We start from the raw sequence: 17,599 nt of genomic DNA on the forward strand, positions 1-17,599 counted from the left end.
CACTTTAACCATTATAATTTATTTTATTGATATTTGTTTCTTTATAAGGTATCAAACAAGATAAAATTCAATGAACAGTTTTGAAGAAAACCCATGAGTAATACAGAATCAATTAATCTTGGCAAATACCATTGCACCATGTCCCAGTATCCCTAATAACACATTAATATTAAAGATAAACTTCATTTATACTGTTTTTAAATTAAACCAAAAAAGAAAAATCTGCCCACATCAAACATTTTTAGTAAACAAAAAAACTCAGCAGCAGTTATTTTGGCTAGAGAGAAAGCTTTGCAGTAGAAGACTTTTCCTGAGTCAAAATGTCCATTGTAAGTAATGTATGGATTTCATATAGAAAAGATGTCTCCAAAAAGTAAACTTATCTAAAATCTTGCATATCTAGTCGAATTGTACACTGGACTATAACCAGACCCTTTGGAAGAGGCAGGCAGCATTGGTAAGCCTGTATTTGGGTCTTTCCTGCAGCGATTCAGAGCTTGCTTGTAGTTGATTTTCTCCTTTGTGATTGGGTCTATAATATCTTTGATGTAGGCGGACTCAGTTTCCAGGTCTCTCATTATTGTGTTGTCAATCATTCTGGACCCAACGGCATCCAAGATGCTAACTCTGTGACCAGTATCTGGATCGACCAGCCCTCCGGTCAGGTGCTGAGCCTCCATGAAGCGAATGGCAGTGTCCTTCGGCATCCAGCCTTTCTGAACAGCCTTTCCCACAGACAAACACTCTTTGGTCACAGGGTCTTCAACTCCACTGAAAGCCTTCTGTGCATTGAGCAGTCTCTGGATTTGACTATCCTCGATGAGGGCTCTGTTTGCTGCCTTGTGAACCGTGTATCTCCCTTTATTGCTGATGTCAATGATTCCTCCTGTTGATGCCTGAGCCTCCAGAAGTCTTTGGGCAGTTGTGGAATCAATTAGCTTACTCACGGTGGCATTGCGTATTGTATAGCAGGTGTCAGTGTCTGTATCTATTATTCCAGCAACTGGGTAGGTTTCTTTGGCAGCAGATGGGTTAATAGGTGGTGAATTGAGTGAAGTGGTGGATTTTGGGGTGATTGAATTGAACTGGGACTGCTTCTTGTTGTCACCAGCGACTAGCAGGGCAAATTCTGAGATGGGAATTTTTCCTTGTTTGTACTGTTGCAGATCATATTCTGTCAATCTTCCTTCCTTCAGCGCATCTTTGATGGAGTACTGCTTTCCACTCTTGCGATCCTGGAGTACAGATATCTCCCCATCAGGTCCCAATGAAGTGATCTCCTCCCAGTCACACTCAAGCTCTTGCAGGTGAATGTACTGCGGACGATCAATCAAGCCCTGAAGGTAGGCATCATAAGGAGACATGTCTTTGCCAGTAACTGGGTCCAAAATTGTGATCTTTGTAGAGACATTGGTCTCTTTGGTTCTTGTTTCTGCACTCTCCTCTCTCTGTAGGTTCTGTATAAGCTCACGGATGATGCTATCTCGCTGATGGATCTTGTCTTTTTCGTCCAAGATGTCCCTCTCCAAACGCATGACATCAGACTCCATCTTAATGCTTCTCTGTCTGCTCATCTGCGTTCTTTCACTCATCAGTCGGCTCTGCTGCTGGAAGGACAGGCTGATATCGTGCCTCTTGCCATCAAGGGATCTAAGTTCACGAGTGAGGTCTTCCTTCTCTCTCTGTAAGGCATCTCGGTTCATAATCAGGGTTGTCTCCTCTCTTGAAGTAGTAGATTTGCTGTTCATTAGGAAATGGATTTTGTCATTGAAACGTCTAAGTTCATCCTCGAGGTCTTGTCTGGCAAATTTACTTTGAGACACCTGTTCTCTCAGGCGATCCCTCTCAGCCTCAACTGCCTGGTCTTTTTCAACACGGACAACCTCTTTGTAGACTGTCCTCTCACTGGACTTCTCTTTCTGCAAGATTTCAAGCTTTATGTTGATGTTATGGATTTCTCTCTGCAGTCTCAGAATATCACTGGTTTCCTTGTCCATGTCTGACCGCAGACTGCTTGTCAGCCTCTCCAGTTTCGGGTCTCTCTCCACCTTGAGCACCTCCTCGACAACTATGTTTTCCTCAACAGGTGGTGGGGCATTTTCCAGCTGTGAGATACGCAGTTTAATCTCTCTAACTTCAGACTCAGCTTGAATCCTCTTTTGGCGTTCAACACTCTCTCTGAGGATCCTCTCTTTCTCTTCCACCTTTGTTCTTAACTGTTGTAGCTCCAGTTCAAACTGACGCCGGTTCGTTACTTCTTCATCCAGGTTCCTGCTAAGCCTTTCGTGCTCGACCATTTGCCTTGGGTCTTTCTGCAAACGAACAACCTCTTGGAGAACCACCTTCTCTTCTGGTTTCTGTCTCTCCAACTGGATGTATTTATTTTTCAGGTCAAACACCATCTCTTCAATGGTGCGCCGAATCTGTGTCTCTTCCCGCACATTATTTCTCAAGCGGTCAAACTCTTTCTCTTGGAGTGGATCGGGCTCATACTTAATAACTTCTCTGGTGACAAGTTGGGTCTCTACCTTTGACTTTTCAGCCTTCCACTCATCTCTCTCTTGCCGGAGCATTCTCAGCTGGTCTTGGGAGGAGTCGTAATTGCTGTGTAAATTATGCACCTGGTCATTTAGCCTCTGAATTTCTCTCTCATTTTCGGGGCTTCTTTCCTCTTTAACCACCTCTTGGAAAACTTCTTTTGTTTCAATTCTTGGCTTCTCTGACTGAATGATGTTGAGTTCAGTTGTCACCTTGGTGAGCCTTCTTTCAAGGTCAGAGCGCTGCTTGCTGCAGTCTTGTATCTCTTTGCGGAGCCGCATTATCTCCACCTCTGTGTTTGGGTCTATCCTGTAGATCTCGTTAACAATTTCCTTCACCTCAACTCTGGGTTTCCATTCGTAAACTTCTCTGTAACGGTTGTGGAGCACCGTCAATTCATTGACCAGAGAGTTGTTTTCAATTCTCTCGTCCTCCAGGCTTGTTCGAATATTCTGGGATTCGTTGATTAGGTCTTGGTCTTGTTCAATCTTTTTGACTTCTTTAGTGATTATCTTAGGCTCAATGTTAGGAATCAGCCTCTCTAGTGCATTTATCTGACTCCTTGTTTGGAAGATGTCATCATGGAGGAGCTTGGTCCTTTTGCTCTCGTCAGAAATTTCTGTCTCAAATGTTCGCACTGCTCTCAGCATCTCTGGGTCTTTCTCCACTTTAACCACTTCCTTCTTAACCACCCTCTCTTTGATTGTTGGCCTCTTCTGCTGGAGAATTGTTACTTCTGTCTTCATCTGAATATGCTCCCCATCCCTCATCCGAATTTCTTCTCTCATCTTCGTTATTTGATCTCTCAGCTTAGCAGCCTCTGTATCCAGCTGGGGATCTTTCTCAAACTCTGTCACCTCTCTAGTCACCAGTTTTGGTGGAGCGCTCTTTACGGTTTCTGCCAGGGTGGTGACTTTTTTGTTTGTAACCTCAACCTCAGTTTGTATGGTGGTGCGCTTCATGATTTCCTCATGTAGCGTCTGCTGCAGAGTCCTCAGATCACTTTCCACTTTTGGGTCACGGTAGTACTTTAGTACTTCTTTCTCCTCGACACGTTCAACTCCACGGCGACTCTTCAAAGACAAAAACCTGTCTTTGAAAGTTCTCAGGTTTGTCTCAGCATGAGTCCTCCTCTCCTTCTCCTCCTCCAGCTCTTTTACCAGACCATCTAACTCAAAAGCACTCCTTTCAGACCGCACTTGCTGCTGTGCCACTGCTTGAACTGTCCCTTCATTCTGCAGCAGGAAAAGCAAATTTATTCAAAGTAATATTATTTGCAATGTAGCTTTAGTTTTATGGAAAGCATAATCTAAATGCATACAAAAGATAATAAATTCATTCACTGTTTTCTTACTCGTGATATGAGATTCTTAGCCAGGCCCATCTGTTTTTGGCGCTGGGTGTTTTCAGCTTTTGTTTCAGCGTAGCGGTTCACCAGACTCTTTTCCTGTAATAAGCAAACCTCATGTCACCTCGATCTATAAATAAATGTGAGAAGTGTGTATCATGTTGAAAAACACACAGACATTACCTCTTTCTGAATAGCCTCAGACAGTGTGGGCATACGTGGTTTCTTCGGAACGGTGGCGCCGGCGTCCTCAAGCGTACTGTTGTACGTGTCAACGTTGGTCTCGTACTCCTGCAGAGACGTGAAGATTTAAAATCTTTGAATTGTTTCATGTCATTTGTTGCCTATTTCAAAATCTTTAAGTACGAGCCATGTCTGCTAATGTTAAAATTAAAATGTATTAATTTACTTTCTGTGTTGCCTAAAATGCATTTATGCATTCTATGCTTTTTTAACTTTCAACACATTTGTCTTTACACTGGATGCCCTTCCTGAGGGAAGTCCCATTAGCCCCAGGATTAGCATTTCCTCCCAGGGTTGTACCGCTACACCATGGTTCCATAAATTATTGTATTATATTATTTATTATAAGTTAGGAGTCTTACATTGAGGAGATCCTGCAGGTCTTGAGAGAGGCTTGTCACCTTTTCCATGTCAGCTTCCTTCCGTGTCAGGTCGTCCATCACCCTCTGCAATGAGTAGGTATAGAAATATTAATCACCTAAAGTTACTGTCCTGTCATAATCATAGTGAATTTCTACAGGTTCATATTGAGAATAATGTTTATACATCCATAAATCAAAAAGACATTATGTGTGGAGTGGGTAGCCAGTTTGTTATTTTATTCTTTATGTGATACTTAAAGGTAAATAATCAGAAGACAGTCTCACCTCTTGAGAGCTCTTCTTAGCAGCAATCTGAGACAGATCGTCATTGGGGCTTATCTTGTTTGTTGGCAGGTTGTCCAAGAATGAGTTCAGGGATTTACATGTGCTCTGGAACTCCTGGTTCTTTCCTGCAGTTTCGAGTAAGGTACTTTCTCTGAGAGGAATATGAGAGGTATTAGGCACATTATGAGGTATTGGTGTATTAGGTACATTATGACAACAGAAACGCCTTATGTAATGAAACCTGTTTTACCTTTTAGTAGTGTAGTAGCACATTTTTATAGATTATATATAGATGTATATAGATTTATAGATGAAGTACAGATTAACCCCATTGCAGGTTGCAAATGCCCGATCTAATCGTAAAGGTACTTCTCACTTCCTTGTTGCTTGATTTAAGTGATTTAAAAGGCTGATGAGGGAAAACCACTGTAGTCTGTCTTTCTAATAAAGCTGAAGGGACTGAGATGATGTGTTCACAGTCTGACTCTCACCTCTCCTTCAGCTGGTTGGCAACGTTGTTATAACGTGCTTGTAGCTGCTTGACCTCTGTTTTCTGGCGCTGGATGTCCGGGCAGTACTCCTGGTAGCCCTGCTGCAGAGAGCTGCACAGCTGCTCTGTGGTCTCCAGATCCTTGCTGAGCTTCTTCATGTCATTCTGAGCAGCTGCCACAGACTTTTGCTGGCTCTAAACACCACAAAGGAGATGTTCAATTCAAAGTGAACATTAGAGATATGCAAGATAATTCAAATTTGTATGGTCAAGACTTCCTTACTTGAATTTCTTCAGCACGGGTTTCAATTGCTTTTGGGCCATTAGGGATCGGACCATCTTCACTCAGCCTTTTCTCAAAGCCGGAGACGAGACCATCCGCCTTCTTGATCTGTTTCTCCAGGTTAAGTGAGGCATTTGCTCTGCAGAAAAGAAGATAAATAAACTACTAAATATACTAAGGTTATCTGTTATCTAGATCATCTACTCAAGTAACACAACTTAACAAAGACTGATTTAAGTTTTTAAAAATGTTGTTCCAAAATCAAACCCCGCCATAAAACAAGCTCTTACTTCTTATTGTAAAGGTCAGCAAGTGCAGCAAGGTTGTCAGACTTGTTGCTGGCAGCACCGAGTTTGAGCGGCAGTCCCGAAGAGGTCCCGTTGGGATCTTTAGCCAGCAGGGGCTGCATGCCAGCCTGTGCAGCCTGTTGCTGCTGCTGTAGAGCCTGTAGTGTCTGAGCAGTTTGCTGTAAAGAGCATCCATACAACCCTCCATTAAACATCAGATATAAGTATAATTCACAGCATAATCATTTCATGCTGACAGTCTGCAGGAGTGAAGAATCCCTTTATGCTGTATAGGGTATGAATGCATACACACACATACGAGGATAATAACAGCAAAATAATGGCTTTTATATGGTTTGTTTTAGTTTCTTGGTGTCACGTGGTGAATGATATTTAGCTGGTGCTGATGTTAGTTTGTGTTTTTTCTCACCTCCTGCTCCTTCATCCTTTTGGCCAGATCACCAGCGGGATCACTGCGGCTCAGCGGGGCTCGCAGACGGCTCAGCATGCTCTCCTCAGCTTTGGCCAGGTCATTGTCCAGCTTGTCCAGCTGCTGAGAGAGGGCTGCTACTTTGGGGTCCATGGGGGCAGAAGACACTGGGGCTGAAGGAGGAAAAGGAGAGCTTTTTAAATGATTGATCTCACTTTAGTTGTGGTTTAAAGATGAAGTGATTGCATATAATGAGGACACTTATGCATTTAATTAATTGACAACAACCTAACTGCTGGGCCCTGGAGATTTCTGATTTGTTATTCTTCAGGGAGTCGGCCAGAGCGGCTCTTCTCTTCTTGATGTCTGCAAGCTCCTGGCCCAAACTAATGAACAAAAAGAAAGGGGCGGAGTCAAAGAAAGGGCAGACGTCGGATGTGCCATTTGAGCTGTTTAATAATAAAGCTTGTCAGCACTTACAGGTCCACTTTATCAATGGCCTCTGAGTCAGGTGGTGGGATCTGGAAGCAAACTCCTGGGAATTTTTTAGTTTTTCCATCAGTGGAAATGACATTCCAGTTCGCAACGTCTGAGTTTGATTTTAAGGTGAACTTGTCTCCTCTTTGCAGAGAATCCTAAAAAATAACGATTGATTCAGTCAGACAAGTCACTTTTCAAAGTTGTTGTTGTTTTTTACTGCAGCCACATGCAGTTAGAGTTTTACATTTAGACAAAAATTGTTCCCCACCGTGCCTGTTTCCCAGTCGCACAGGGACTCCACAGTGATGGCTCTGCTGGGGGTCGTACGTCGCAGTTTCAGTGGAGCGATGGTGGTGCTGCGTTTCCTCAGGTCGGCCAGCAGCTGTTCACATTTCTGCACATCTTTCTCCTCCGCCTGGTAGGAAAAACACACAAAGATTAAAAAAAGATTCCAAACATATCTTTTCACATAATTTTTCTGCTGGGTTTAACAAACTTAGTGTAATATCCCACAAAATGAACCTCTGTTTCTTCCTGATTTCAGTACCGTGGCAATGAAAGACTGCTCTATAACACATCTCAATCAGTGGGTGGTGGCAAACCAGGTGTGTGAGCACCTTTAACTCATTTTATGTATTTGTTTTTGTTAGTTCTGGTGTATATTGGCAGGACTGTAAAGTTTCATGTGACCTGCCCAGCAAATTAACAGTTTTCCTTCAGTCTGCTGTGTTTACACCTCGTATTTTCTCATATACAGTGGGGCAAAAAAGTATTTAGTCAGCCACCGATTGTGCAAGTTCCCCCACTTAAAATGATGACAGAGGTCAGTAATTTGCACCAGAGGTACACTTCAACTGTGAGAGACAGAATGTGAAAGAAAAATCCATGAATCCACATGGTAGGATTTGTAAAGAATTTATTCGTAAATTAGGGTGGAAAATAAGTATTTGGTCACCTCAAACAAGGAAAATCTCTGGCTCTCACAGACCTGTAACGTCTTCTGTAAGAAGCTTTTCTGTCCCCCACTCGTTACCTGTATGAATGGCACCTGTTTGAACTCATCATCTGTATAAAAGACACCTGTCCACAGCCTCAAACAGTCAGACTCCAAACTCCGCCATGGCCAAGACCAAAGAGCTTTCGAAGGACACCATGAAAAGTATTGTAGACCTGCACCAGACTGGGAAGAGTGAATCTACAATAGGCAAGCAGCTTGGTGTGAAAAAATCAACTGTGGGAGCAATCATCAGAAAATGGAAGACATACAAGACCACTGATAATCTCCCTCGATTTGGGGCTCCACGCCAGATATCATCCCGTGGGGTCAAAATGATCATGAGAACGGTGAGCAAAGATCCCAGAACCACACGGGGGGACCTGGTGAATGACCTGCAGAGAGCTGGGACCAAAGTAACAAAGGTCACCATCAGTAACACACTACAACGGCAGGGAATCAAATCCCGCAGTGCCAGACGTGTTCCGCTGCTGAAGCCAGTGCATGTCCAGGCCCGTCTGAAGTTTGCCAGAGAGCACATGGATGATACAGCAGAGGATTGGGAGAATGTCATGTGGTCAGATGAAACCAAAGTAGAACTTTTTGGTATAAACTCAACTCGTCGTGTTTGGAGGAAGACGAATACTGAGTTGCATCCCAAGAACACCATACCTACTGTGAAGCATGGGGGTGGAAACATCATGCTATGGGGCTGTTTTTCTGCCAAGGGGACAGGACGACTGATCCGTGTTAAGGACAGAATGAATGGGGCCATGTATCGTGAGATTTTGAGCCAAAACCTCCTTCCATCAGTGAGAACTTTGAAGATGAAACGCGGCTGGGTCTTCCAACATGACAATGATCCAAAACACACCGCCTGGGCAACAAAGGAGTGGCTCCGTAAGAAGCATTTCAAAGTCCTGGAGTGGCCTAGCCAGTCTCCAGACCTCAACCCCATAGAAAATCTGTGGCGGGAGTTGAAAGTCCGTGTTGCTCGGCGACAGCCCCAAAACATCACTGCTCTCGAGAAGATCTGCATGGAGGAATGGGCCAAAATACCAGCTACTGTGTGTGCAAACCTGGTAAAGACCTATAGTAAACGTTTGACCTCTGTTATTGCCAACAAAGGTTATGTTACAAAGTATTGAGTTGTATTTTTGTTATTGACCAAATACTTATTTTCCACCCTGATTTACGAATAAATTCTTTACAAATCCTACCATGTGGATTCATGGATTTTTTTTTCACATTCTGTCTCTCACAGTTGAAGTGTACCTCTGGTGCAAATTACTGTATTCCATTACATATGAATAAATAAATAAACATTGAGAATTATTCAATAAATATAACTCAAAGACTTTATAATTTCCCTTTTTAGGCTTCCACTGAACAGAATCAACTTTTGGAGACTTTCCCTGTTTTACTTTTGGACTTTGCCCGCCCCAGTGCCTCATTTTCTATCCAAATCTCCTTCTCATTCACTTTTTTAAAATCCTCACTGCTAGCTTGAAAGAGGGGTGCAAGCTGAATTTCTTATGTGTGCTGAGTTGCAGTACTGGTGGCTGGACGTACCTCAAGCTGCAGCAGTTTCTCAGTTTTGCTCTTCTTGCTGAGAGTCTTGGGGTCCAGGGTGCTGTTGAGCTTGGTCAGTGACTCTGACAGCTGCTCGCTGTCATATTCGTACTGAAAAACAGAACAAAGCACACTTTTTGTTTTGTTTTGAGTTTATGCATAAAATCTGCAAATGGTGATGACAGAACAGGTTGCAAACTGAGCACTGCATTCCGATGAACTCTGTCTCACCCTTTTGAAATCCTCCACGCTGTCCAGGTGCGTCTCTTGACAGATGCAGAGATTGAGGAATTTCTGCCACTCATTTCGTACATCATCTCTTTGAGCCTGGAAATATAATGAAGGGAGTTGACATACCTTTAAACAGCATTCAGGATGAAAGAGTGAAGCTGATGTTGTTAATGGGCTTTTCAAGTACCTGTATTGTGTCGCTTGCGGGGTGCTTCATTTCAACAAGTCTCTCGCCTTCGTCCTGGAGTTTGTTCACCTCGGCCTCGTGGGACAGCAGACTGTTGTTCTTGAAATTCTAAATGAGATCAAATCAAAATTGACAAATTTATGTGTGAATTCATCCAGGTACAGAACCAAAACAACTTCTGTCACACTGGACAGGCCACACCTCGTGATTGGTGAGCCTTTCAATTCTATTTTTCATCTGACTTAAAAACGCATGAATCCTAACCTCATACTGCCTCAGAACGTCAGGCGGGTCCAACATGTGGTCACTCCAGTCTTGCTTTTTGATCTTATTCTGCTCTTCTGCCAGGAAGTTCAGCTCCTTGTTGCAGCCCTGCATGTACTCGTACAGGCTATTAAGGTAGTGACGGCGCCACTTGGAGTTGTCCTTAGGAGAAATAAATTAAAATGGAAAGACAAATGAGTACCCCTAAAATAATTTTTTATTCATTTATTCATGTATTAATTATTATTTATTTCTTTATTTATTTTGATTTTTTTAATTTCTTTTAATTTTTTTACTTTTTTTGGGGGGGGGGGGGGGATTTTAAGCTGAAATTTACATTTTTCATTTTTTCTCCAACAAAGAAAAAAACAAAAAATAGAAAAATTGCCTCACAGCTTTTTACCTGCCAAAACCAAAAGTGAAATAAGACTTGTGTTTATCTTTGAACATTAAGTGACTGAAGCAACTCACCAATAAGTTGTTGTACTGTTTTTTCAGAGCGTCGTATTTCTCCTTAAAACACAAGACAGCGTATGTGAGCGGCTGTTTGAAATGCTTTTTGCTTAATAAAGGACACAAGCTGCAATCAGTCTTAAGTAAAACACATCATGCAAGCATGTGTTCTTGTGTAATCATGCATGCAGACCTTGCTGCCAGCAGAAGCGAGGCAGAGCTGTGTGTTGTAGGCTTCAATCTCTTTGTGTACGATGTTGTGAGCAGCAATCTGCTTCTCCAGATCAGCCATACTAGGGCCAAACTGCTCCACATCCACCAGTTTCTGAAAGCACAGACACCAGAAGAAAGCAGTTCATGGAAATGTAGTGATGAGATATCAAAGGACAGGTCTGACAGGGTGAGGCCGGTAAATCAGTCAGCTCTGCTTGGGAGATTTATTACAGTACAGACAGGTGCAAAACGAAGAAACAAGTGCATTTAGATTACATTAGGATTAAAGGATACAGTTAATGTTATTTATTATTAAGCAATCCTGTGAAAGGGTGACTGCCATTTTCCCCACCCTGTAGTTCCTAATGGAGACTTAAATCTTTTTAAAAGACTGCAAATATTCAGTTTGATTTTTTTCAAAACACTTGATGTCGAGGGGGTTTGCAAAGTGGCTTGCAGGGAGAACAGCAAGGGTGGCCAGGCTAGTGCTAGCTAAAAAGGGAACTATAGATAGAATTACATAGAAATTACAGATTGCTGACATCATGTCAAAGGAGTCTGATTTCTCTACGATACTCAAATAAGCAACAGTGCGACTCAAAGTTTGAACAGTTTTTGTTACAGAGCGTCTGACTACAGAGGAAAATACTTGTTGGTGGCAGCAGTTTTAAAACAGTTTTTTGTCCTTTTTGTTGACAATAAGAGCATTAATATTTAATAGAGTATGAAAGACTGACGTGGATGTTCAGACAGTGTAACAGTACTTACTTGCTTCTCACTTAAAACAGGCCCCCAGTCAATTAAGGGCATCCGCGACACATCATCAATCTGCTCGTAGATGTCTCTGTAGACGGTACAGTCCTTCAGCCAGCGCTCATGAAGATGAAGGACACTGGGGTCATCAAAGGGCAGAAAAGACACAAAGAAACAAACAACTGTGGTTAATGTGGAGCTCCAATGAGTTCAAAGTTAATGATATTAAACAGCTAAAATGTTTTAAAATCCTCAGTATGTTCTCAGAGGAGGGACCAGGTATACTGCAAATCTTCTGTGTTGTATTTATTCTGCATGAACTCACTCGCTCTCTATGTCTGTGGCTTGTGGATGTTTTAGGTTCTTGGCTTTGTCAACATCTATGAAGAGCTTCTTCAGCAGGCCCTCAGCTTCACCCAGCTCATCTGAGATCTCCTTCTGATGCTGGTACGGCAGCTCTTTCTTGTCATTTTCAAAATCCTGGCAAAGGCAGACAACAGATAAGGTGACGTTTTTACAAAGCAATGAAGGTAATCGTTCATAAAATTAGAGGTTTTGTTTTGTTCTTACCACAGCAAGCAGCTCCTCAGCCCTGAGCACGTTTTTCTCCACCAAGTCTGCATCTTTTTGCATCTGGGTGATCAGCAAGGCCAAGTCGGTGGCCTGTGACCTGCAGCAGACAACAAAGGTCAGAGGTTGAACAGCAACAGTTCAGGGATGATACAGAATTGGTAAGTATACGAGTACTCCCACGCAGAAGTTTTGAATAATTAACAGCTTGATTGCAGTCAAACCTTATGGTGTGCATTTTTATGAGCACTCTCACTACCAACAAAGACTTATTTAAGACTTATTAAGACAGTGTTTTTTATTTTGCACAAACTGCACAGTTTCCAGATCTTTTAGGATGGAGTAGGATTTTTCCACCCTTCGCACCACACCCAAAACGTTCCTTAAATTCTACCCATTCTTGAACTTTGACTGTCACTCCCTCTGTCAGTGTTTGTGTTGATTGTGTCGCTGCTCAGAGTAAAGTAAAGCAATGACTAAGATTGTCAAAATGAGGAGGAGGAAGACATTCCATTGAGAGATTAGCTACACCCATGAAGGTGAAGTCTTTGGGATTGGAGACAAATATTGTATTTGTTTTATTTAAGAGGCTTTGTATCTACTGCCTGAATAAATCATGGGATAGAGCTCAGTTAAAGTTAAATTAGATTAAATCAAAGTTTTTGCAAACTGCAAACTGGGTTTTGGAGATATGTTTGTGTATAATTGGTTCAGAACACACAGCTCCTCAATGTGTGTGTGTGTGTTAAAAATAGACTTTTTAAAATCCAGGTTTTGCATCATTAACTGAGATTTATGTATTTTACACAGCTGTATAAAACTGTATACCACCTCCACACACACACACACGCGCACACACACACACACACACACACACACACACACACACACACACACACACACACACACACAAATTCTAAATATGGCAACTTTCAACATATTACACTTTTGCTTTTGTTAGTAATGAAATGTGCGATACATTGCACAGCAGTCTCTGAAGTTTAAAAAATGCTGCTAAAGTAGAGCTACAGTTCAAAAAATACAGATGAAAAAATCTTAGCAGCACAATTTTTGGTGTATCTGTCAGTGTCAACATTAAGAAAAGAGATATGAAAAGCTGTCAGACTGGGCTGGACTGGGACAAAAAATCAGCCCAGGTATTTTGACTAGAGACCGGCCCACCAGGTATTATAGGAAAAGCCATAAAACCTTTGAATGAAAACAAACGCTGTTGTGACAGTGATGCACAGTCTTGTTGGTATATATGTATGATTTCTATGACGATGAGGGATGAGAGAAGAACAGGCAGAATAAACACACAAATACACAGAATAACTCCAGCTTTGTGTCTTTTTTTCATTCTAGCTGAAGTATGGGACAAATCGGTTGCTTTTCACCTCAACATGGATGTATTGTAATTGGTCCAGCCCAGAGTCGATCACAACCATTGGACAATCCACCACCTTTCATTGTTTATACCGTTACAGAAACAAACATAAAAACGAAAAATCACTATCTGCCCACCGGTAATAACCATGTTATTATAAAGAATAACATGGTTATATTAACCAGTGTAAGTTTCCTTATGAAGCCCTTTTAACAGATAAGTAGTCACAAAGTGTTGCACATAAAATAGAGTAAAATAGATTTAAATGTGAAAAACGTAATAAAAACAAGCTACAGAACAAGACAAAGAATAAATGAAATCAAGAAAATAAAACGATTTTAAACTGCTTTTTTAAAAGAGAGTCAGCGCTTTTGAAAACTGCTTATAGAGGAAATGACCAGTGGGCCGAGGATTCAGTCTGAGAAAGGTGATGCTGAAATTACACTTATGTGCAAAACTAAATCAAAGAATCTGGTTCTGCAGCTGCTGTCACAACGACTGCCCTGTTCCTGCTCACTCAGCAGGAGGGACAGGTATGCATTCCCACCTTTGCAGTCAAAGAAAAACCTGTTTAGTTACCATTGTTTATAGAAACAGTAGGTGCAGTGGGCTGTGGGAGAGATTTATCCTCTTTGCTCTAAAAAAATAAATGATCAAATAAATACATGAAAAAAAAGAGTCTGTGATCATCAGACAGAGGAGCATGAGCCAAACATACCAAACACACGCTATACTACGCATGGCGCCATGTTTCAAATAATTGCACTCAATTTGGATTTTTAAAGGTAAATTTTAAAAGTGGCTTTAATCTCTAGTTTTTCTTCTGTAATTTACAGATCTTTATATTTTACTTTTTTACTTTCCTACATGTCGGATATTTAGTTCTGAGTTTGTCTTGATAAAGGTGAACTGTGTAGGGACTGAAATGAATAAAGGTCTGATTTCTGATCTCTTTTATTTAAAGCTGTCACCTTTGGTTTATTCACTTTATTCTTTTATTAATAGCAGATAAGAATTACTGGTCACACCCATACATTGATGTAGACACATACAGTATCTGCATCAAATGTGTGCTTTTTTTTTTTTTTTTTTTAATCAAGCAGGAGTGTGATATTCCTGTGCAGGAGTGGCTGTGCAGGGTTTTCCAGGAGTGTCTTGTAAGGTGATACTTTGAGTTTCTCATAAGGTGTTTTGGGGGAACTTTATGCTTTCCTCAGCATGAATCAAGTATTTGTGCGGGCTGCTTGTGTGGCCATGCTGAGCTTTTAGCCAATTTTTAAAAAATGGTTAAAGAAATCGTTAAACTGCTCTTCAAAACAGTTGGTGGTTTTTAGAAAATTATTAAATGAATGACTGCTACAGAAAACCAGTTTAAACTGGATTATCTGCATAATTTAGAAGGGCTTGCCTGCATTTTTTAGATGATAGTAAGATCTCACATCTTCTGCACAAACACCCTCATTTCCCCTTCAAGCTAAACTCATATTGTAAAAAAAAAAGTCTGATTTCATAGTAAAATTAGGTTCAAGAATTGTTATTTTACAACATGACCACTGGAGCAAAGAAATGGATGTTGAATGCTGAAATGAATCTGTGCTTTACAGTCATCAGAGTCATTATTAAATCCCTGCGTAACCAGCTCTCTAATCTGTGATGTAACCAAAGGCACCAGCAGAACAAGATGAATGTCTGAGAGCCGCCCAGACTCAACACACACAAATACAAATTTTTCCATGACGTCTTTGGGCTTTTCGACTTCTTGGAGACTCAGCCTGACCCGAGCATTAGCTGCCACTTTTACCTTTATTTGTACCTTTATTTTAAAAACATTTAAAAACGTCCCAGTGCCATGTCTAATGCACAAATCCATACATCGCAGCTCTCCAGCTGTCCGTGTCATTTCCAACAAACACAATTGTCACCCAGGAATCATCTTTGATTGCGATTCACAAATTCTCTTAAACTAATAAATAAACAATTATCAGACAATAGAAATGACTGAATGAAACGAACAGCACTTCCTGTGCGTCACTCTGTAATGTACAGTTAAAAACCAACGCCCACATGAGAGGCAGAAACCAGCTGAGCAAAACGGACAACCCTGCCCTCATCACGCCTCAGCAGAGAGAAAATATGTCTGAAGCCGAGCCAAGGTGAAGGCACAAGCTGGACACCACCTGACGGTGAGATCACGTCAGCGGTCTTTTGTTACTCCCAGGAACAAAAAGGTGAAGTGGTCGGCTTTGCAGCTGAATGTGGGGCTCTTTCTATGAATAGAAACTGATCCTGAGGAAACCTGAAAAAAACCCGTCCTCAATACTATCCATTACTTAAAAAGGTGATCATCCCACTTCGCCGCTTTGAATGCAGCGACTTAAATGGCGTTCTGATCTGTGATCCGGAGACTTTTAGCAGATTTGCCATGAGTTAGATTCAGTGGCTCTTCATGAGCCTTCTCTTTATATTTAGCACATGAAAATGGCCTCACCCACATTATGCATCAAATGGAATTCATTTTTATTCGCAATCCTCTAAAGCAGGTTGCTGTCAGCTTTATGTAAATGTTTGGAACCTGTGCCACCTGACTGTCATATTTCCATATCTGATCTGAACAGCTGCCTAGCCTGATAGGACTCCCTGCATCTTCAAGCAACAAAAGCTCTCCAATAATCATTTTGCACAGACAGAAAGTTTCTCTGTGAATGATTTTTTTTCTCCAGTACAATAAAATTACTAATACAAATGATCTGACACCTGTCAAGGGTCTAACACCAATAAATTAGGTTTAGGGTAAATTTCTGCCTGATAATCAGGATGACAACATCTTTCAATTTCACTTTTAGTCGTAATTCCCTCATTTCACTCGTCCTCTTGCAGGACACCGTTGCACATCGTGTTTACAAAGTAAACTTGACCCCTGGCTTGTATTTAGCTTTTGCTTTTTCCAAAAGATTAACTCTCACATAACTCAGCACTTGAAAGCTGTGAAGGAATTCCCTAGGCAAACATGCATTAAACCCTCCTTTAAACTTGTAATATAATAAACCACAACACAGACACACACAGAGAAAGAGGGCAGCAAGAACACACAGGAAACATGACACAGTTCTTGGCTTTAGAAGAACAGGAACAGGAGGAACATGACAGAGATACAGTGTCACCACACTCATACACGCATTCATAAAATCCACAGTGAATAACTCACTTGCTGATCTTCCCCGAGACCTTGAGTGTACCATTCTTAGTGTCCTTGGAGCTCTCCTTTTTCTTAAACATCTTGGCGGATGTCAAGCAGAGATCCTGAGTAAAAACTCTCACTCTGTCTCTGTCTCACTCCTTCTTCGTCTCTGACTCCTGCTCTCTCTGGTTCTTGTCAAACACACTGAAGTATACAAACACACACACACTCATGTCACCACGGTGTTTAATGCCAGTGGCTCCTCCCAAACAGGTTAACAGGTGTGTCAACGCCCAAACATCCACCTTGCAGAGGACGACTGGACCGACCTGTTCTCTGCACTCTCCCTCTCTTCTTCCCTTCTTCAGGCCAGCCCTTCCTTTTCATTGGGCCCCTGACACACTCTCCAAACTCGCACAGGTCTTTTAATTACCAACAAAGCAGGAATGCATAATTCAGAAAGCCAGAGGGAAACGCTCCATTCCTGCACTGTTCACTCGGCTCTGTGTGTCACACGCATTGTGAAGATTGTATCCCTTGGGATAATTATAGAGCTGAAAAATGATCCAGTGCTACAAACCCAAAATGGTATTGAACTGCAAATCTGATTCCTTAAAGGGATAGGTGAGTTTTGTCACAAGGTTTCTCTCAAGGTTATTCGTATAAGAGGATACATAATATTAGGCAACTCGATTTCACGTTTACCCCAAAAAATAAATAATAATTCTGGCCTTTCAAGACTTCAGTGAATAATACCAATAATATACCAGAATAATACCAGTCTGGTTTTAAAGGTAGCAGCACAGAAATTGGGCCTTACAGTCTTGTTTGCATAAACTGTAGATAAAAGATTGAAGTGACCACTGCGACATCACCGTAAAGTCCTTGTGTGAAGTCTCAAGTTCAGGATTTGTGCCACTGTCACCTTAGTGCTGTGAAACTGAAGGGTATGATCTGAATAATCTGAAAAATCAACGAACTGCACACCTCAAAACCCTTGAAAATAGAGACCAAGATACTGAGCCGTTTGTAAGAGAAGCTGAACTGCCCT

The 17,599-nt window shown here is 41.5% G+C and overlaps 1 protein-coding gene across 1 annotated transcript; it reads right to left on the bottom strand.

Annotated features, from left to right (window-relative positions):
* Window positions 1-16,770, bottom strand: evpla (envoplakin a). The gene is made up of 22 exons (XM_040024752.1): window positions 16,576-16,770; window positions 11,984-12,083; window positions 11,739-11,893; window positions 11,429-11,552; window positions 10,641-10,772; window positions 10,466-10,507; window positions 9,995-10,156; window positions 9,731-9,838; window positions 9,544-9,639; window positions 9,313-9,423; window positions 7,015-7,161; window positions 6,747-6,901; window positions 6,555-6,652; window positions 6,267-6,439; window positions 5,840-6,015; window positions 5,550-5,688; window positions 5,268-5,461; window positions 4,777-4,927; window positions 4,492-4,575; window positions 4,070-4,177; window positions 3,893-3,985; window positions 1-3,773 (listed from the first exon to the last, which is right to left on the bottom strand). The coding sequence occupies exons 1-22, from the start codon at window positions 16,644-16,646 to the stop codon at window positions 384-386; spliced, it is 6,009 nt and encodes a 2,002-aa protein (XP_039880686.1). The 5' UTR covers window positions 16,647-16,770; the 3' UTR covers window positions 1-383.
* Between the last annotated feature and the right edge of the window lie 829 nt (window positions 16,771-17,599).

The sequence above is a fragment of the Simochromis diagramma genome, unplaced genomic scaffold (assembly GCF_900408965.1).
Source record: "Simochromis diagramma unplaced genomic scaffold, fSimDia1.1 OVJJ01000302.1, whole genome shotgun sequence".
Lineage (NCBI taxonomy): Eukaryota > Metazoa > Chordata > Actinopteri > Cichliformes > Cichlidae > Simochromis > Simochromis diagramma.

Excerpts from the sequence above, each read along its gene's own strand:
- evpla (XM_040024752.1), bottom strand. The coding sequence starts at position 16,646 with ATGTTTAAGAAAAAGGAGAGCTCCAAGGACACTAAGAATGGTACACTC. Across the intron at positions 9,424-9,543 it reads GCGTGGAGGATTTCAAAAGG|TACGAATATGACAGCGAGCA; the intron begins GTGAGACAGAGT and ends TCTGTTTTTCAG. Across the intron at positions 4,928-5,267 it reads GCCAACCAGCTGAAGGAGAG|AGAAAGTACCTTACTCGAAA; the intron begins GTGAGAGTCAGA and ends TATTCCTCTCAG.